Below are 21731 nucleotides of genomic sequence, written 5' to 3' on the forward strand. Positions count from 1 at the left end.
TCACACAGCTGCCAAGTGGCAGAGGCGGGATTAGAACCCACGACCCCTCACTCCCAAGCCCGCTGTCTTTCCACTAAGCCACGCTGCTTCGTATAATGGCATTTATTATAATGGCATTTATTAAGCGCTTACTGTGTTCTAAGCGCTGGGGGGGAGGTTATAAAGTGATCAAGTTGTCCCACGTGAGGCTCACAGTCTTCATCCCCATTTTCCAGATGAGGTAACCGAGGCACAGAGAAGTTAAGTGACTTGCCCAAAGTCACACAGCTGCCAAGTGGCAGAGGGGGGATTAGAACCCACGACCCCTCACTCCCAAGCCCGCTGTCTTTCCACTAAGCCACGCTGCTTCGTATAATGGCATTTATTATAATGGCATTTATTAAGCGCTTACTGTGTTCTAAGCGCTGGGGGGCGGTTATAAAGTGATCAAGTTGTCCCACGTGAGGCTCACAGTCTTCATCCCCGTTTTCCAGATGAGGTAACTGAGGCACAGAGAAGTTAAGTGACTTGCCCAAAGTCACACAGCTGCCAAGTGGCAGAGGCGGGATTAGAACCCACGACCCCTCACTCCCAAGCCCGCTCTCTTTCCACTAAGCCACGCTGCTTCGTACAATGGCATTTATTATAATGGCATTTATTAAGCGCTTACTGTGTTCTAAGCGCTGGGGGGGTTATAAAGTGATCAAGTTGTCCCACGTGAGGCTCACAGTCTTAATCCCCATTTTCCAGATGAGGTAACCGAGGCACAGAGAAGTTAAGTGACTTGCCCAAAGTCACACAGCTGCCAAGTGGCAGAGGCGGGATTAGAACCCACGACCCCTCACTCCCAAGCCCGCTCTCTTTCCACTAAGCCACGCTGTTTCGTATAATGGCATTTATTATGATGGCATTTATTAAGCGCTTACTGTGTTCTAAGCGCTGGGGGGGGTTATAAAGTGATCAAGTTGTCCCGCGTGAGGCTCACAGTCCTCATCCCCGTTTTCCAGATGAGGTAACCGAGGCACAGAGAAGTTAAGTGACTTGCCCAAAGTCACACAGCTGCCAAGTGGCAGAGGCGGGATTAGAACCCACGACCCCTCACTCCCAAGCCCACTCTCTTTGCACTAAGCCACACTGCTTCATATAATGGCATTTATTATAATGGCATTTATTAAGCGCTTACTGTGTTCTAAGCGCTGGGGGGGTTATAAAGTGATCAAGTTGTCCCACGTGAGGCTCACAGTCTTAATCCCCATTTTCCAGATGAGGTAACTGAGGCACAGAGAAGTTAAGTGACTTGCCCAAAGTCACACAGCTGCCAAGTGGCAGAGGCGGGATTAGAACCCACGACCCCTCACTCCCAAGCCCGCTCTCTTTCCACTAAGCCACGCTGTGTCGTATAATGGCATTTATTAAGCGCTTACTGTGTTCTAAGTGCTGGGGGGGTTATAAAGTGATCAAGTTGTCCCACGTGAGGCTCACAGTCTTCATCCCCATTTTCCAGGTGAGGTAACCGAGGCACAGAGAAGTTAAGTGACTCGCCCAAGCTCACACAGCAGACATGTTGTGGAGCGGGATTTGAACCCATGACCTCTGACTCCAAAGCCCGGGCTCTACCCCCTGAGTCCCCCAGGTGCTCAGTACAGCGCTCTGCGCACAGAAGGGGATCGATAAATACGATTGTGATGATGGGCCGGGGGTTGGGGCTGCGCTAGATGCCCGGTGTCTACCCCCAGTCCCCATCGTCGCCCATTTCTCGAGTTTCTCCCTCCACCCTCTTCCGCCCCCTTCGAACCCCGGGCTGGGTTTCGCCCCGTTACTCGGAGGGAGAAGCAAGTCCAGAGAGGACAAGCGCTTAGTCCAGTGCCCTGCACACAGTAAGCGCTCAATAAATACGATTGATTGGTTGATTGATTGATTGCACACAGCAGCGAGCCAACGCCGTCAGCCCCCCACCCGTCCCGGACCCCCGCTCCTGTTATCGGGGTGATGGGAGGCCCAGGGGTCAGCTGGGGTTGGGGACCCGCAGCTGGACTCTGAGATAAGCGTTTATGCCCGGCCCGCGGGGAGCAGGACAGAGCGCCTCCTCCTTAGTCATTCATTCATTCATTCATTCATTCATTCAGTCGTATTTATTGAGCGCTTACTGTGTGCAGAGCACTGGACTAAGCGCTTGGGAAGCCCAAGTGGGCCCCATCCAGAGACGGTCCCGACCCAACAGCGGGCTCACAGTCTAGAAGGGGGACAGACAACAATTTCGATTCAGTTCAGTCGTATTTATTGAGCGCTTACTGTGCGCAGAGCACTGGACTAAGCGCTTGGGAAGTCCAAGTTGGCAACATAGGGAGACGGACAGAGCACCTCCTCCTTAGTCATTCATTCATTCATTTATTCATTCATTCAGTCGTATTTATTGAGCGCTTACTGTGTGCAGAGCGCTGGACTAAGCGCTTGGGAAGTCCAAGTGGGCCACATCTAGAGACGGTCCCGACCCAACAGCGGGCTCACGGTCTAGAAGGGGGAGACAGACAACAATTTCGATTCAGTTCAACCGTATTTATTGAGCGCTTACTGTGTGCAGAGCACTGGACTAAGCGCTTGGGAAGTCCAAGTGGGCCCCATCCAGAGACGGTCCCGACCCAACAGCGGGCTCACGGTCTAGAAGGGGGAGACAGACAACAATTTCGATTCAGTTCAATCGTATTTATTGAGCGCTTACTGTGTGCAGAGCACTGGACTAAGCGCTTGGGAGGTCCAAGTGGGCCACATCTAGAGACGGTCCCGACCCAACAGCGGGCTCACAGTCTGGGAGAGGGAGATGGAAAACAATTTCAGTTCAGTTCAGTCGTATTTATTGAGCACTTACTGTGTGCAGAGCACTGGACTAAGCGCTTGGGAGGTCCAAGTCGGCAACATCTAGAGACAGTCCCGACCCAACAGCGGGCTCACAGGCTAGAGGGGGGAGACAGACAACAAAACAAAACATATTAACCAAATAAATAGAATAATAATAATAATAATAATGGCATTTATTAAGCACTTACTATGTGCAAAGCACTGTTCTAAGCACTGGGGAGGTTACAGAGTGATCAGGTTGTCCCACGGGGGGCTCACAGTCTTAATCCCCATTTTACAGATGAGGGAACTGAGACACAGAGAAGTTCAGTGACTTGCCCAAGGTTGCACAGCATTTCATTCATTCAGTCAATCGTATTTATTGAGCGCTTACTGTGTGCAGAGCACTGGACTAAGCGCTTGGGAAGTCCAAGTGGGCCACATCCAGAGACGGTCCCGACCCAACAGCGGGCTCACAGTCTAGAAGGGGGAGACAGACAACAATTTCGATTCAGTTCAGTCGTATTTATTGAGCGCTTACTGTGCGCAGAGCACTGGACTAAGCGCTTGGGAAGTCCAAGTCGGCAACACATAGAGACGGTCCCTACCCAACAGCGGGCTCACAGTCTAGAAGCAGCGTGGCTCAGCGGAAAGAGCCTGGGCTTTGAAGTCAAAGGTCATGGGTTCAAATTCCGGCTAAATAAATGAATGAATGAATGAATGAATAAATAAATAAATAAATAACATTCCCTGCCCTCAACAAGCTTACAGTCTAGAGAGGGAGACAGACATTAATAGAAATAAATAAATGACAGATATGCCCGGAAATGCTGTGGGGCTGGGACGGGGGGGATGAATAAAGGAAGCAAGTCAGGGTGACGCGTCTCTATATGTTGCCAATTTGTACTTCCCAAGCGCTTAGTACAGTGCTCTGCACATAGTAAGCGCTCAATAAATACAATTGATGATGATGATGATAGGAGAAGAGGAAGGGAGGGTTTAGTCAGGTTAGCGCCGGGGTAGAAGCAGCGTGGCTCAGTGGAAGAGCCCGGGCTTGGGAGTCAAAGGACGTGGGTTCTAATCCCGCCTCCGCCACTTATCAGCTGGGTGACCTGGGGCAAGCCACTTAACTTCTCTGTGCCTCAGTTCCCTCATCTGTAAAATGGGGATGAAGCCTGTGAGCCCCACGTGGGACAATGTGATAACCTCGTGTCTACCCCAGCGCTTAGAACAGTGCCGGGCACAGAGTAAGCGCTCAATAAACGCCGTCATTATTATTTACCATCATTAGATACGAGATAATCGGGTTGGGTCCCTGTCCCACACGGGGCTCACGGTTTTAATCCCCATTTCACGGATAAGGAAATGGAAGCCCAGAGAAGTTAGAGAAGCAGCGTGGCTCAGTGGGAAGAGCCCGGGCTTTGGAGTCAGAGGGCATGGGTTCGAATCCTGCCACTGCCGCTTGTCAGCCGGGTGACTTTGGGCAAGCCGCTTCACTTCCCTGGGCCTCGGTTCCCTCATCTGGAAAATGGGGATGAAGATTGCGAGCGCCCCGTGGGACAACCTGATCACCTTTTATCTCCCTCAGCGCTTAGAACAATGCTTGGCACATAGTAAGCGCTTAACAAATACCGGAATTATTATTATTATTACTCTCTGGGCCTCAGTTCCCTCACCTGGAAAATGGGGATTAAGTCTGTGAGCCCCACGTGGGACAACTTGATTACCTTGTATCCACCCCAGCACTTGGAACGGTGCTTTGCACATAGTAAGCGCTTAAGAAATGCCATCAGTATTATTATTATTATTAAATGACTCGGCCAAGGTCACACACCGCAGGCAAGCGGCGGAGCCGGGAGCAGAACCCAGGCCTGTGCTTTTCCACTAGTCCTCGCTGCTTCCCCGGGGTGATCGGCTCCGGATTAATAATAATAATGATAATAATAATAATGATGGCATTTGTTAAGCGCTTCCTATGTGCAAAGCACTGTTCTAAGCGCTGGGCGGGATACAAGGTGATCAGGTTGTCCCACGTGGGGCTCACAGTCTTCATCCCCGTTTTACAGATGAGGTCACTGAGGCTCAGAGAAGTGAAGTGACCTGCCCAAAGTCACACAGCTGACAATTGCCCTCCCTCTGCCCCTCCGCCAAGCTCGCTCTCTTCCTCCCTTCAAGGCCCTGCTGAGAGCTCACCTCCTCCAGGAGGCCTTCCCAGACTGAGCCCCTTCCCTCCTCTCCCCCTCGTCCCCCTCTCCATCCCCCCATCTTACCTCCTTCCCTTCCCCACAGCACCTGTATATATGTATATATGGTTGTACATGTTTATTACTCTGTTTATTTATTTATTTTACTTGTACATTTCTATCCTATTTATTTTATTTTGTTGGTATGTTTGGTTCTGTTCTCTGTCTCCCCCTTTGAGACTGTGAGCCCACTGTTGGGTAGGGACTGTCTCTATGTGTTGCCAAGCGCTTAGTCCAGTGCTCTGCACATAGTAAGCGCTCAATAAATACGATTGATTGATTGATTGATTGAATTGGCGGGGCCGGGATTCGAACCCATGACCTCTGACCCCAAAGCCCGGGCTCTTCCCACTGAGGCACGCTGCTGACGAAGCACCAGGCCGCTTCCCTTTCCCGCCACCCCAGATCCAAAGGCCGGGGTGCCCCTTCCCTCCCCGCCGCACCCACCGGAGATTCCCAGGGCACCTTTCTGGGCGAGCGGGAGTGGGGGGCCCGCAGAGCCTCGAACTCAACTCCGAGCTGCCCGTGACTCAGCACAAGTCCGCCGGGGTGGGGGCCGGTCGCCCTCGAAGCCCCCCAACCCTCCCCGGCCTTATCTCCGCGGCCACCTGGCCGCCTGGGCCTGGACCACCCGGACCACTCCCTTTCCCGGCCCAGCCCAGTATCCGGCATCGAGCGGGAGCAGCGGCTTCACTGGCTCCGCGCTCCGGCCCCCGACCGGTCCGGTGCCCCCCATCCCCGTCCTCCGGAGGGTCTTCGCGCCCCAGACGGGGCCCCGAGGGAGGTAAAGGTGGGCTTCCTGGGAGAACGACGGGCTTCCGTTCGTGGCTCAGTGGGAAGAGCACGGGATTTGGAGTCCGAGGTCATGGGTTCGAATCCCGGCTCTGCCAGTTGTCAGCTGGGTGACTCTGGGCAAGTCACTTAACTTCTCTGAGCCTCAGTGACCTCATCTGTAAAATGGGGATGAAGGGGCGGGAGGAAGGATGGATGGGTGTACAAACATGGTATATATGTTTGTACATATTTATTACTCTACTTGTACATATAATAATAATAATGGCATTTATTAAGCGCTTACTATGTGCAAAGCACTGTTCTAAGCACTGGGGAGGTTACAAGGTGATAAGGTTGTCCCACGGGGGGCTCACAGTCTTAATCCCCATTTTACAGATGAAGTAGCTGAGGCCCAGAGAAGTGAAGTGACTTGCCCAAAGTCACACAGCTGACAATTAGCGGAGCCGGGATTTGAACTCATGACCTCTGACTCCAAAGCCCGTGCTCTTTCCACTGAGCCACGCTGCTTCTCTAACATATCTATTATAGAATGATAGAATAGAATAGAACATATATCTATTCTATTGATTTTATTTTGTTAGTGTGTTTGGTTTTGTTCTCCGTCTCCCCCTTTTAGACTGTGAGCCCGCCGTTGGGTAGGGACCGTCTCCATATGTTGCCAATTTGGACTTCCCAAGCGCTTAGTCCAGCGCTCCGCACACGGTAAGCGCTCAATAAATACGATTGATGATGATGATGATGATGGGTGACCCGGCCCTTATCCCGCAGAAAGGAAACGGCCAGAAGATGAGGGTGATCCGGGTGGGCACGCGGAAGAGCCAGGTAAGCGGGGACTGCGGGGTGGAAGCTGGGGGTCCTCGTGGGAAGAAGAAGGTGGGAAGGGCGGATCGGGAAGAAAAATCTGTCGGAAAGGGGAGCCCAGCTAGGCCGACCGGGGCTGTTGGGTGGACGGGGGACCCCAAGTCCCCCTCTGCAACCCCCCAGGGTGAAGGGAGGGAAGGGGGGGACCCCCCCCAGGGTGACGGGATGGGAGGGGGACCCCCCCGCAGCTGACTCAACCTCCCCCCAGCTGGCACGGATCCAGACGGACAGCGTGGTAGCGATGCTGAAAGCCTGCTATCCGGGTCTGCAGTTTGAAATCAGTAAGTGGCCGGGATGCCGGGGGGGGGGTTGGGACCCCATCATCATCAATTGTATTTATCGAGCGCTTACTATGTGCAGAGCACTGTACTAAGTGCTTGGGAAGTACAAATTGGCAACACGTAGAGACAGTCCCTACCCAACAGTGGGCTCACAGTCTAAAAGACCCCAGCGTGGCTGACCCCCCCCGAATAATGATGGTAATGATGGGATCTGTGAAGCGCTTACTGTGTGCCAAGCACTGGGGTAGAGACGAGCTGATCAGGTTGGACACAGTCCACGTCCCGCGGGGGGCTCACGGCATTAATCCCCATTTTACGGATAAGGGAAGTGATAATAATAATAATGATGATGGTATTTGTTAAGCGCTTGCTCTGTTACCTCTGTTACAAGGTGATCAGGGAACTGATGATAATAATAATAATAATGATGGTATTAAGCGCTTACTCTGTTACCTCTGTTACAAGGTGATCAGGGAACTGACAATAATAATAATAATGATGGTATTTGTTAAGCGCTTGCTCTGTTACCTCTGTTACAAGGTGATCAGGGAACTGATAATAACAATAATAATAATAATAATAATAATAATGATAATAATAATGATAGTATTTGTTAAAGCCCACTGTTGGGTAGGGACTGTCTCTATATGTTGCCTACTTGTACTTCCCAAGCGCTTAGTACAGTGCTCTGCACACAGTAAGCGCTTAATAAATACGATTGATTGATTGATTGATTTGTTAAGCGCTTACTCTGTTACCTCTGTTACAAGGTGATCAGGGAACTAATAATAATAATAATAATAATGGTATTTGTTAAGCGCTTGCTCTGTTACGTCTGTTACAAGGTGATCAGGGAACTAATAATAATAATAATAATAATGGTATTTGTTAAGCGCTTGCTCTGTTACCTCTGTTACAAGGTGATCAGGGAACTGACAATAATAATAATAATGATGGTATTTGTTAAGCGCTTGCTCTGTTACCTCTGTTACAAGGTGATCAGGGAACTGATAATAATAATAATAATAATAATAATAATGATAGTATTTGTTAAAGCCCACTGTTGGGTAGGGACTGTCTCTATATGTTGCCTACTTGTACTTCCCAAGCGCTTAGTACAGTGCTCTGCACACAGTAAGCGCTCAATAAATACGATTGATTGATTGATTGATTTGTTAAGCGCTTACTCTGTTACCTCTGTTACAAGGTGATCAGGGAACTAATAATAATAATAATAATAATGGTATTTGTTAAGCGCTTGCTCTGTTACGTCTGTTACAAGGTGATCAGGGAACTAATAATAATAATAATAATAATGGTATTTGTTAAGCGCTTGCTCTGTTACCTCTGTTACAAGGTGATCAGGGAACTGACAATAATAATAATAATGATGGTATTTGTTAAGCGCTTGCTCTGTTACCTCTGTTACAAGGTGATCAGGGAACTGACAATAATAATAATAATGATGGTATTTGTTAAGCGCTTGCTCTGTTACCTCTGTTACAAGGTGATCAGGGAACTGACAATAATAATAATAATAATAATAATAATGATAGTATTTGTTAAAGCCCACTGTTGGGTAGGGACTGTCTCTATATGTTGCCTACTTGTACTTCCCAAGCGCTTAGTACAGTGCTCTGCACACAGTAAGCGCTCAATAAATACAATTGATTGATTGATTGATTTGTTAAGCGCTTACTCTGTTACCTCTGTTACAAGGTGATCAGGGAACTAATAATAATAATAATGGTATTTGTTAAGCGCTTGCTCTGTTACGTCTGTTACAAGGTGATCAGGGAACTAATAATAATAATAATAATAATGGTATTTGTTAAGCGCTTGCTCTGTTACCTCTGTTTCAAGGTGATCAGGGAACTGACAATAATAATAATAATGATGGTATTTGTTAAGCGCTTGCTCTGTTACCTCTGTTACAAGGTGATCAGGGAACTGATAATAATAATAATAATAATGATGGTATTTGTTAAGCGCTTGCTCTGTTACCTCTGTTACAAGGTGATCAGGGAACTGACAATAATAATAATAATGATGGTATTTGTTAAGCGCTTGCTCTGTTACCTCTGTTACAAGGTGATCAGGGAACTAATAATATAATAATAATAATGGTGTTTGTTAAGCGCTTGCTCTGTTACCTCTGTTACAAGGTGATCAGGGAACTGACAATAATAATAATAATGATGGTATTTGTTAAGCGCTTGCTCTGTTACCTCTGTTACAAGGTGATCAGGGAACTGACAATAATAATAATAATGATGGTATTTGTTAAGCGCTTGCTCTGTTACCTCTGTTACAAGGTGATCAGGGAACTGACAATAATAATAATAATGATGGTATTTGTTAAGCGCTTGCTCTGTTACCTCTGTTACAAGGTGATCAGGGAACTGACAATAATAATAATAATGATGGTATTTGTTAAGCGCTTGCTCTGTTACCTCTGTTACAAGGTGATCAGGGAACTGACAATAATAATAATAATGATGGTATTTGTTAAGCGCTTGCTCTGTTACCTCTGTTACAAGGTGATCAGGGAACTGACAATAATAATAATAATGATGGTATTTGTTAAGCGCTTGCTCTGTTACCTCTGTTACAAGGTAATCAGGGAACTGACAATAATAATAATAATAATGATGGTATTTGTTAAGCGCTTGCTCTGTTACCTCTGTTACAAGGTGATCAGGGAACTGATAATAATAATAATAATGATGGTATTTGTTAAGCGCTTGCCCTGTTACCTCTGTTACAAGGTGATCAGGGAACTGATAATAATAATAATAATAATGATGATGGTATTTGTTAAGCGCTTAGTCTGTTACCTCTGTTGCAAGGTGATCAGGGAACTGATAATAATAATAATAATGATGGTATTTGTTAAGCGCTTACTCTATTACCTCTGTTACAAGGTGATCAGGGAACTGATAATAATAATAATAATAATAATGATGGTATTTGTTAAAGCCCACTGTTGGGTAGGGACTGTCTCTATATGTTGCCAACTTGTACTTCCCAAGCGCTTAGTACAATCAATCAATCAATCATATTTATTGAGCGCTTACTGTGTGCAGAGCACTGTACTAAGCGCTTGGGAAGTACAAGTTGGCAACATAAGTACAGTGCTCTGCACACAGTAAGCGCTCAATAAATACAATTGATTGATTGATTTGTTAAGCGCTTACTCTGTTACCCCTGTTACAAGGTGATCAGGTTGTCCCACGTGGGGCTCACAGTTCTAATCCCCATTTGACAGATGAGGGAACTGAGGCCCAGAGAAGTGAAATGACTTGCCCAAAGTCACACAGCTGACAGTTGGCGCAGCCGGGATTAGAACCCATGACCTCTGACTCCAAAGCCCGGGCTCTTGCCACTGAGCCACGCTGTGAGGCCCAGAGAAGTGAAGTGACTTGCCCAAAGTCATGCAGCCAACAAGTTGGGGAGCAGGGATTAGAATCCAGGTCCTTCTAACTCCCAGGCTTGGGCTGTAATAATAATAATAATAATAATAATAATAATAATAATAATAATAATAATAATAATGGCATTTGTTAAGCGCTTACTAGGTGCAAAGCACTGTTCTAAGCACTGGAGGGGGATACAGCGTGATCAGGTTGTCCCACGTGGGGCTCACGGTCAATCCCCATTTTACAGATGAGGTAACTGAGGCTCAGAGAAGCAAAGTGCCTTGCCCAAGGTCACACAGCAGACGTGTACTTCCCAAGTGCTTCGTCCAGTGCTCTGCAGACAGTAAGAGCTCAATAAATACGATTGAATGAATGAATAATAATAATAATAATGATGGCATTTATTAAGCGCTTACTCTGTGCAAAGCAGTGTTCTAAGCACTGGGGAGTTTACAAGGTGATCAGGTTGTCCCACGGGGGGCTCACAGTCTTCATCCCCATTTTCCCGATGAGGGAACTGAGGCCCAGAGAAGTGAAGTGACTTGCCCAAAGTCACCCAGCTGACATCATCATCATCAATCGTATTTATTGAGCGCTTACTATGTGCAGAGCACTGTACTAAGCGCTTGCGAAGTACAAATTGGCAACATATAGAGACAGTCCCTGCCCAACAGTGGGCTCACAGTCTAAAAGGGGGAGACAGGGAACAAAACCAAACATACTAACAAAATCAAATAAATAGAATAGATACGTACAAATAAAATAAATAAATAAATAGAGTAATAAATGTGTACAAACATATATACAGGTGCTGTGGGGGAAGGGAAGGAGGTAAGATGGGGGGGGATGGAGAGGGGGACGAGGGGGAGAGGAAGGAAGGGGCTCAGTCTGGGAAGGCCTCCTGGAGGAGGAGACAATTGGCAGAGCCGGGATTTGAACCCATGACCTCGGACTCCAAAGCCCGGGCTCTTTCCCCTGAGCCACGTACCCACTAGGGCCAAGGCCCGGGGCCGGAGGGCAGTGCCAACTGTCCACTTTTCTTTTTTCCGTGCCTCTAGTTGCCATGTCCACCACGGGGGACAAGATCCTGGACACCGCTCTCTCCAAGGTAACCGTTCCCTCCCTTCCTTCCCAAACCCCACCGTGCCCTTCCCGCCTTCGGGAATCTCATCCTTTTTCCTCCTTTTTCCCCCGGGCAGATTGGGGAGAAGAGCCTCTTCACCAAGGAGCTGGAGCAGGCGCTAGAGAGGAATGAGTAAGTAGGATGATGATGATGATGATGGCATTTATTAAGCATTTATTAAGCGCTTACTATGTGCAAAGTAGGAGAGAAACCTCCGCCGTCTGCCCCTCGGGCCCGGGCTGTAGCCGCTCCGCCGTGAAGCCCCTGTCCCATGTGGAGCCCACCACGTTAAATCCCCATTTAACAGATAAAAATAATAATAATAATAACAATAATAATAATAATGATAGCATTTATTGAGCGCTTACGACGTGCAAAGCACTGTTCTAAGCCCTGGGGAGGTTACAAGGTGATCAGCTTGGTCCACAGGGGGCTCACGGGATTCATTCATTCAATCATATATTATTATAATTATAATATAATATTATATTATATTATATATTATTATATATATTATATATATATATATATACTATTCTATTTATTTTATTTGGTTAATTTGTTTTGTTGGCTGTCCTCCCCTTCTAGACTGTGAGCCTCCTGTTGGGTAGGGACGGGCTCTAGATGTCGCCAACTTGGACTTCCCAAGCGCTTAGTACAGTGCTCTGCACACAGTAAGCACTCAGTAAACACGACTGATTGATTGATTGACTTCCCAAGCGCTTAGTCCAGTGCTCTGCACACAGTAAGCGCTCAATAAATACGATTGATTGATTGACTTCCCAAGCGCTTAGTCCAGTGCTCTGTACACAGTAAGCGCTCAATAAACACGATTGATTGATTGACTTCCCAAGCGCTTAGTCCAGTGCTCTGCACACAGTAAGCGCTTAATAAACACGTGATTGATTGATTGATTGACTTCCCAAGTGCTTAGTCCAGTGCTGTGCACACAGTAAGCGCTCAATAAACACGATTGATTGATTGATTGACTTCCCAAGCGCTCAGTCCAGTGCTCTGCACACAGTAAGCACTCAATAAATACGATTGATTGATTGATTGACTTCCCAAGTGCTTAGTCCAATGCTCTGCACACAGTAAGCACTCAATAAACACGATTGATTGATTGATTTCCCAAGCACCTAGTCCAGTGCTCTGCACACAGTAAGCACTCAATAAACACGATTGATTGATTGATTGAGTTCCCAAGGGCTCAGTCCAGTGCTCTGCACACAGTAAGTGCTCAATAAATACGATTGATTGATTGACTTCCCAAGTGCTTAGTCCAATGCTCTGCATACAGTAAGCGCTCAATAAATACGATTGATTGATTGATTGATTGACTTCCCAAGTGCTTAGTCCAATGCTCTGCACACAGTAAGCACTCAGTAAACACGATTGATTGATTGATTGACTTCCCAAGCGCTTAGTCCAGTGATCTGCACACAGTAAGCGCTCAGTAAACACGATTGATTGATTGACTTCCCAAGTGCTTAGTCCAATGCTCTGCACACAGTAAGCGCTCAATAAATACGACTGATTGATTGATTGATTTCCCAAGCGCTTACTGTGTGCAGAGCACTGGACTAAGCGCTTGGGATGTCCAAGTCGGCAACACATAGAGACAGTCCCTACCCAACAGCGGGCTCACAGTCTAGAAGGGGGAGACAGAGACCAAAACCAAACATACTAACAAAATAAAATAAATAGAATATATATGTACAAGTAAGATAAATAGAGTAATAAATATGTACAAACATATATACAGGTTTGAATGAAGGAACGAATGAACCCTCATTTTACAGATCAATCAGTCAGTCGTATTTATTGAGCGCTTACTGTGTGCAGAGCACTGGACTTTATTTTTTTTTGTTAGTATGTTTGGTTTTGTTCTCTGTCTCCCCCTTTTAGACTGTGAGCCCACTGCTGGGTAGGGACCGTCTCTAGATGTTGCCAACTTGGACTTCCCAAGCGCTTAGTACAGTGCTCTGCACATAGTAAGCGCTCAATAAATACGATCGATGATGATGATGATGATGACCAAGAGCTTGGGAAGTTCAAGTTGGCAACATAGAGAGACTGTCCCTACCCAACAGTGGGCTCACAGTCTAGAAGGTGGGCTCATCTGTACCTCATACAGATGAGGCAACTGAGGCACGGAGCGAAGTGAGGTTGGAGTGAGATGGTTTTGGTATCTGGGCGGGGAAAGGAGCCCCCCCAAGCCCGCCATCTCACTCCGCCAGGATCCTTCAGGGGAGCCCCCTACCCTCTCCGGCCTACAAAGCCTCACTGAAGCCGCGTGGCTCAGCGGAAAGAGCCCGGGCTTTGGAGTCAGAGGTCATGGGTTCGAATCCCGGCTCTACCAACGGTCAGCTGTGTGACTTTGGGCGAGTCACTTCACTTCTCCGGGCCTCCGTTCCCTCATCTGTAAAATGGGGATGAAAACCGTGAGCCCCCCCCGTGGGGCAACCTGATCACCTTGTTACCTCCCCAGCGCTTAGAACAGTGCTTTGCACATAGTAAGCGCTTAACAAGTGCCATCATTATTATTAGTGTTATTATAAATACGATTGAATGAATAAATGAATGACTTCAGTCGTACTTGCACAGCAATGAATGATTGTAAGCTCGTGATGGTTGTGATGTTCCCTCCCAAGCGCTCAGTACAGTGTTCCGCACATAGTAAGTGCTCAATAAACCCGACTGAATGAATGCGCCCTTCATCCCCAGGGTCGACCTGGTCGTCCACTCCCTGAAGGACCTGCCGACCGTCTTGCCCCCCGGCTTCACCATCGGCGCCGTCTGCAAGTAAGTGCCCGGCGGGGGGAAGGGGAGCCTCATCATCATCATCATCATCATCAATCGTATTTATTGAGCGCTCACTATGTGCAGAGCACTGTACTAAGCGCTTGGGAAGTCCAAGTTGGCAACATCTAGAGACAGTCCCTACCCAACAGTGGGCTCACAGTCTAAAAGACTGTCTAAAAGCACAGTCGTACTCGCCGAGCGCCCACCGTGTGTAAGACACTGTACTAAGCAGATGAGGAGCAGCGCCCGTGCTTGCGAGTCAGAGGTCGTGGGTTCGAATCCCTGTTCCGCCACTTGGCTGCTGTGTGACCTTGGGCAAGTCACTTCACTTCTCTGGGCCTCAGTTCCCTCACCTGGAAAATGGGGGTGAAGGCTGGGAGTCCCCCGTGGGGCAACCTGATCACCTTGTAATACTAATAATAATAATGGTGGTATTTGTTGAGCGCTTGCTATGTGCAAAGCACTGTTCTGAGCGCTGGGGAGGGGCTACAAGGTGATCAGGTTGTCCCACTTGGGGCTCACAGTCTTCATCCCCGTTTTACAGATGAGGGAACTGAGGCACAGAGAAGTTAAGTGGCTTGCCCAGGGTCACACAGCTGACAAGTGGCGGAGTCGGGATTCAAACCCATGACCTCGGACTCCCAAGCCCGTGCTCTTTCCACTGAGCCGCGCTGCTTGTATCCTCCCCAGCGCTTAGAACAGTGCTTTGCACAGAGTAAGCGCTTAACAAATGCCATCATGATTATTATTATTATTATTATCCCACGCTTAGAACTGTGCTTGGCGCATAGTGCTTAACAAATGCCATATAATTGTAGTACCATTTTCATTCATTCAGTCATTTATTGAGCACTTATTGTGTGCAGAGCACTGTACTGAGCGATTATAATAATAATAAAATGATGGCATTTTAAGCGCTTACTGTGTGCCAAGCACTATTCTAAGAGCTGCGGGGGGAGGGGGGGATACAAGGTAATCAGGTTGTCCCACATGGGGCTCACAGTCTTCATCCCCATTTTACAGATGAGGGAACTGAGGCACAGAGAAGTGAAGTGACTTGCCCAAGGTCACATAGCTTGGGCAATAATAATAATAATAGTAATAATGGCATTTGTTAAGCACTTACTATGTGCAAAGCACTGTTCTAAGCGCTGGGGGGGATACAAGGTGATCAGGTTGTCCCATGTGGGGCTCACAGTCTTAATCACTTAACTTCTCTGAGCCTCAGTTACCTCATCTGTAAAATGGGGATTAATCAATCAATCAGTCGTATTTATTCAGTGCTCTGCTCACAGTAAGCGCTCAATAAATACGATTGATTGATTGATTGATTAACCCCCATTTTACAGATGAGGTCACTGAGGCTCAGAGAAGTTAAGTGACTTGCCCCAGGTCGCACAGCAGACATGTGGCGGAGCCGGGGATTCGAGCCACGACCTCTGACTCCAAAGCTCGTGCTCTTTCCACTGAGCCACGCTGCTTCCCCAAGAATAATGACGGCATTTATTAAGCGCTTACTATGTGCCAAGCACTGTTCTAAGTGCTGGGGGGATACAAGGTGATCAGGTTGTCCCACGGGGGGCTCCCAGTCAACCCCCATTTTCCAGATCATCATCATCAACCGTATTTATTGAGCGCTTCCTACGTGCAGAGCACTGTACTAAGCGCTTGGGAAGTCCAAGTCGGCAACATAGAGAGACAGTCCCTACCCAACAGTGGGCTCACAGTCTAAAAGATGAGGTAACTGAGGCCCGGAGAAGTGAAGTGACCTGCCCACGGTCACCCAGCTGACAATCGGCGGAGCCGGGATTCGAACCCACGACCTCTGACTCCAAAGCCCGGGCTCTTTCCACCGAGCCACGCCGCTTCTCTTTTAATTCTGTGCTCCGTGAATACTATGGAGTCTTATTATCCTTATGAAAAGCACAGCTCCAAGAGGCCCTCCCCGACTTCAATTCGCTTGTATTTATTGAACGCCCCACAACCGTGTGTGAACCCACAACCTCCGACCCCCAAGCCCCGGGCTCTTTCTACTGAGCCGCACCGCTTCTCTACTGCCCACCACGAGCCCCGACTAGACGGGGCGAATCAAGGGCCCAAATCCAAGTGCAGAGATGACCGGAGGGAGCGGGGGAAGAGAAAATGAGGGCATCGTCATCAATCGCGTTTATTGAGCGCTTACTATGTGCAGAGCACTGTACTAAGCGCTTGGGAAGTACAAATTGGCAACATATATTTGAAGGCCCGGAGGCCTCCCTGACTGAGCCCCCCTCTCCTCTTCTCCCACTCCCTTCTTCATCGCCCGGACTCGTCCCCGTCATTCATCCTCCCTCCCACCCCCACGGCACACGTGTGTATCTGTCATTTATTTCTGTATATTAATGTCCATCTCCTCTGTGGGCAGGAAATGTGTCTATTTTTTGTTAGATTGTAATAATAACAATAATAATGTTGGCATTTGTTAAGCGTTTACTATGTGCAAAGCACTGTTCTAAGCGCTGGGGGGGGGATACAAAGTAATCAGGTTGTCCCACGTGGGGTTCACAGTCTTAATCCCCATTTTGCAGATTCATTCATTCATTCATTCAGTCGCATTTATTGAGCGCTTACCGTGTGCGGAGCACCGTACTAAGCGCTTGGGAAGTACAAGTCGGCAACATATAGGGACAGTCCCTACCCAACAACGGGCTCACGGGCTAGAAGGGGGAGACAGACAACAGAACGCTTACGAGAGCGCTCAGTAAATAGGACGATTTGACGGATTTATGAAAGCGTTCAGTCAATAGGTTGATGTTAGGGATTTACGAGACCGCTCAGTAAATGGGCTGATTTTAAAAAGTTACGAAAGTGCTCGGTCATTAACGGTTTTCAGGATTTACGAGCGCTCAGTAAACAGGAGGATTTGACAGATTTCCGAAAGCGGTCAGTAAAGAGGAGGATCTCACGGATTTAGGCGCGCTCAGTAAATAGCTGACTTTTTGCAGATGAGGTCACTGAGGCTCAGAGAAGTTAAGTGACTTCATCGATCGTATTTATTGAGCGCTTACTATGTGCAGAGCACTGTACTAAGCGACTTGCCCAAGGTCACACAGCAGACATGCGGCGGAGCCGGGATTCGAACCCATGACCGCTGATTCCAAAGCCCGGGCTCTTTCCGCTGAGCCACCCTGCCTCTTACTCTCCCAAGCGCTTAGTATAGTGCTTTGCCCACAGTTAGCGCTCAATAAATACAAGTGGATCGAAGTTGGGGAACCTCTCGGAGATGTGCTTTTAATAAGCATAAGACGACAATAGTATTCACTGAGCGCAGAATATTAATGATGGCATTTATTAAGCGCTTACTATGTGCACCGTCCTAAGCGCTGGCCCGTACGGGGATCGAACCCGCGACCCTGGCACCGTGCGCTAACCAACTGAGCTAACCGGCCAGTACAGTAGTGAATTTAATTGCGTGGGAGGGAATAATCAATCAATCATATTTATTGAGCGCTTACTATGTGCAGAGCACTGTACTAAGCGCTTGGGAAGTACAAATTGGCAACACATAGACAGTCCCTACCCAACAGTGGGCTCACAGTCTATAAATAGACTCAGTCCCTGCCCTCAAGGAGCTTACAGTTCCTCTCCGGAGCTAGGGCCGCACTCCTTGTCCCCCTCAGAGGGTCCGAGGGGGTCCACCCAAGGGGAGTCTGGACCTTGGGTGCGAGGGGTGAGAATTGGGGTGTCGCCAAGGGGAAGGGAAGCCGGGGAATCCCAAGCCAGGATGCTTCCCATCCCGGCAGGCGCGAGAGCCCCTACGACGCCGTCGTCTTCCACCCCAAACACGCCGGAAAGACGCTGGCCACGCTGCCGGAAAAAAGGTGAGTCCCGGGTGGGTGAGAGGGTCATCGGAAGGCGGGGAATGTTGTAATTTATTTATGTATATTAATATCCATCTCCTCCTGGAGACTGTGAGTGCACTGTGGGCAGGAAATGTCTGTTCTTTATTTTACTTGTACATTTCTATCCTACTTATTTTATTTTGTTGGTATGTTTGGTTCTGTTCTCTGTCTCCCCCTTTTAGACTGTGAGCCCACTGTTGGGTAGGGACCGTCTCTATGTGATGCCAATTTGTACTTCCCAAGCGCTTAGTACAGTGCTCTGCACATAGTAAGCGCTCAATAAATACGATTGATTGATTGATTAGTATAGTGCTTTGCTCAATACAAGTGGATCAAAGTTGGGGAAGGCCTCTTGGAGGATAAGAAGACTCAGTAGCATTCACCGAGCACAGAATATTGAAGCGGGGAAGCCCGCGGGAGGGTTTGGTGCCCAGTGCCTGGCGCATAGTAAGCACTTAATCATCATCAATCGTATTTATTGAGCGCTTACTATGTGCAGAGCACTGTGCTAAGCTCTTGGGAAGTCCAAATTGGCAACATCTAGAGACAGTCCCTACCCAACAGTGGGCTCACAGTCTAAAAGGGGGGAGACAGAACAAAACCAAATGTACTAACAAAATAAAATAAATAGGATAGATATGTACGAGTAAAATAGAGTAATAAATATGTACAACCATATATACAGGTGCTGTGGGGAAGGGAAGGAGGTGAGATGGGGGGATGGAAAGGGGGACAAGGGGGAGAGGAAGGAAGGGGCTCAGACTTAATGCCATTATTCTGATGATTATTCACCTTCCCCCCCAGTGTGGTGGGGACCAGCTCCCTGCGCAGGGCGGCCCAGCTGCAGAGAAAGTTTCCACACCTGGAATTCAAGAGCATCGTATCCTTGGCGGAGAGCGGGCGAGGGGCCGCGTGGCGGCCGGCCCAGGGGGCAGAGAGGTGGGCGAGGGGAAGCGATGGCGAGGGTCTTGGGCCTTAACCACCCCCCTGCCCAGCGGGGGAACCTCAACACCCGCTTGCGGAAGCTGGACGAGCTGCAGGAGTTCAGTGCCATCATCCTGGCAGCCGCGGGGCTGCAGCGGATGGGCTGGCAGAGCCGCCTGGGCCAGGTGAGGGTCACCCCCGGCGCCCGGGGGGGACGGGGAAGCGGGGGAGACGCCTCTCTGACCACCCGCCTTTCTCTTGGCCAGCTCCTGCTCCCTGAGGACTGCATGTACGCCGTGGGCCAGGTAAGGCGGCCCCCCTCGCCCGCTCTCCCAGGGGGGCCGATCCTGGGGGGAGACGCGGCCGCTGAGGCTCTGGGTGTGTGTGTGTGTGTGTGTCCCCCCTCTGCCAGGGGGCCCTGGGCGTGGAGGTCCGGGCCAAGGACCAGCAGGTGCTGGAGCTGGTCAGCATCCTGCACGACCCCGAAACGGTGCTGCGCTGCATTGCAGAGAGGGCCTTCCTGCGCCACCTGGTAGGCACGGGGGCGGGGGGCATGCGGAGTTGGGGGGGGTGGCACACACAGGCGGCCTCGGTGACCCCCATCTTTCCAGGAAGGGGGGTGCAGCGTGCCGGTGGCAGTGCACACGGCTGTGCAGGATGGACAGGTGAGGGGCTCAGGGCACGAGTGGGAGGATGGGGAGGGGCTGCTTCAGGCCCCCCCCATCTGAGCCCAGCCCTTGCCACCCCTCCCTTGCAGCTGTACCTGACAGGAGGGGTGTGGAGCCTGGACGGCTCCGACAGCCTGAGGGAAACCATGCAGGCGAGCGTCCGCTGTGCTGCTCAGGTAGGGCTGCTTACCCTGGGGAGGTGAGGGGATGAGACTGCTTCCCCCCCACCACCTCACACCTTCTTCCCCCACCACGTATCTCCCCCCACCACCTCACACCTTCTTCCCCCACCACTTATCTCCCCCCACCACCTCACACCTCCTTCCCCCACCACTTATCTCCCCCCACCACCTCACACCTCCTTCCCCCACCACTTATCTCCCCCCACCACCTCACACCTTCTTCCCCCACCACCTCACACCTTCTTCCCCCACCACTTAACATCATCTCCCCCCACCCCCTCACACCTCCTTCCCGCCCCCCCCCCCAGCTCGAAGACGGCCCAGATGACGACATCCAGCGGGTGGGCATCACCGCCCGCAACGTGCCCCGGCCCGCCCAGGTAGCGGCCGAGAACCTGGGCATCGGGCTGGCCACGCTGCTGCTGGGCAAAGGGGCCAGAGCCATCCTGGACGTGGCCCGGCAGCTCAACGATGCCCGCTGACCCACCCCGGGGGAAGCCTCGGTGGGCCGGGGCCTGCCCTCGGTGCCTTAACCCGTGTAACCCCCCCCCCCCTCCATTGTCAATAAACCGGCTAACCCGAGATGCGGCTGCCAGTGAGGATGCCGTCCGCCCCTCCCCAATCACACAAAGCCGCTCGTTGCAAAAAGAAAAAAAAAAAAAGACATTTAATAAACAAAAGTCCGTTTCACGACCACCTCGTCCTCAGTCCCCCAAAAGGGTGGAGATGGGGACACACTCTCCCCATCCCTTAACTAGAAAGCGGGCCCCCCAAAACTGAGATGGGCAACCCCGCCTTGGTTGCCAAGAGGAAGCGAGTCGTCCGGAGGAGGGGGGCAGGTCGGACCCCCCAAAAAGGGGGCGAGAAAGGGCTCCGTGGGTCCGGTTGCCAACGGCAACAGCAGCCAAGGCCGGTCCTCGCCCCCGCCTGGCATCGACGGGGACGGGGACGGGGGGGGGTCTTTGGCCCAAGTGGCGACCCCCTTTTCGGGGGGAGGGGCGGGCCTCAGTATTCCTGCGAGGCCTGGGTGGCCTTCTTGGAGGCGGCGGCGTTGGCGGGGGCCTTGGGGCTGGCGGCGGCCCCGCTCTTCTTGGGCAGCAGCACGGCCTGGATGTTGGGCAGGACGCCGCCCTGCGCGATGGTGACGCCGCCCAGCAGCTTGTTGAGCTCCTCGTCGTTGCGGATGGCCAGCTGCAGGTGCCGCGGGATGATGCGGGTCTTCTTGTTGTCGCGGGCCGCGTTGCCCGCCAGCTCCAGGATCTCGGCCGTCAGGTACTCCAGCACGGCCGCCAGGTAGACGGGGGCCCCGGCCCCGACCCGCTCGGCGTAGTGGCCCTTGCGCAGCAGCCGGTGGACGCGGCCCACGGGGAACTGCAGCCCGGCCCGGGACGAGCGGGACTTGGCCTTGGCGCGGGCCTTCCCGCCCGTCTTCCCGCGCCCCGACATGATGGCGCCGGCCAGCCGACGACGACGCGGCGCTCAGACGCACTGCCCCGCTCCCGCCCGCGCGGGCCCCTTTATACCCCGCCGCCCTCCCCTCCCGCCCCCTCCCGCGAGCCCCCATTGGCCCCCTCGCCCGCCCTCGCGTCCCTATTGGCCGCCGCTCGGCGCCCGCGCCCCGCCCCCCGATCCGATTGGTCGGATTCGAAACCGGGGGCGGGGCTTCGGGTTTCCCGCGCTCCTCGGCGCCGACCAATCGGCAGGAGGGGCGCGAGATTCGAACGGCGGCGCCCTG

The 21731-nt window shown here is 50.6% G+C and overlaps 2 protein-coding genes across 4 annotated transcripts in view; one reads left to right on the forward strand and one right to left on the reverse strand.

Moving 5' to 3' along the window:
- Nucleotides 1-20683, forward strand: part of VPS11 (VPS11 core subunit of CORVET and HOPS complexes) — an 85932-nt gene extending 65249 nt beyond the window's left edge. For all 3 annotated transcript variants that reach the window (XM_038753391.1, XM_038753392.1, XM_038753394.1), the window contains 13 exons: nucleotides 6621-6674; nucleotides 6922-6994; nucleotides 11472-11521; nucleotides 11613-11668; nucleotides 14264-14341; nucleotides 18124-18201; nucleotides 19027-19102; nucleotides 19218-19331; nucleotides 19413-19451; nucleotides 19559-19678; nucleotides 19758-19811; nucleotides 19904-19990; nucleotides 20305-20683. In XM_038753391.1, the coding sequence (XP_038609319.1) occupies nucleotides 6621-6674; nucleotides 6922-6994; nucleotides 11472-11521; nucleotides 11613-11668; nucleotides 14264-14341; nucleotides 18124-18201; nucleotides 19027-19102; nucleotides 19218-19331; nucleotides 19413-19451; nucleotides 19559-19678; nucleotides 19758-19811; nucleotides 19904-19990; nucleotides 20305-20478 (1053 nt within the window). In that variant the 3' untranslated portion in view covers nucleotides 20479-20683. The remainder of the gene's footprint in view (nucleotides 1-6620; nucleotides 6675-6921; nucleotides 6995-11471; nucleotides 11522-11612; nucleotides 11669-14263; nucleotides 14342-18123; nucleotides 18202-19026; nucleotides 19103-19217; nucleotides 19332-19412; nucleotides 19452-19558; nucleotides 19679-19757; nucleotides 19812-19903; nucleotides 19991-20304) is intronic.
- LOC119934034 (histone H2AX) lies at nucleotides 20636-21449 on the reverse strand. Its single transcript, XM_038753395.1, has one exon. The coding sequence runs from the start codon at nucleotides 21440-21442 to the stop codon at nucleotides 21002-21004; it is 441 nt and encodes a 146-aa protein (XP_038609323.1). The 5' UTR covers nucleotides 21443-21449; the 3' UTR covers nucleotides 20636-21001.
- Between the last annotated feature and the right edge of the window lie 282 nt (nucleotides 21450-21731).

This window comes from Tachyglossus aculeatus, chromosome 11, assembly GCF_015852505.1.
Source record: "Tachyglossus aculeatus isolate mTacAcu1 chromosome 11, mTacAcu1.pri, whole genome shotgun sequence".
Lineage (NCBI taxonomy): Eukaryota > Metazoa > Chordata > Mammalia > Monotremata > Tachyglossidae > Tachyglossus > Tachyglossus aculeatus.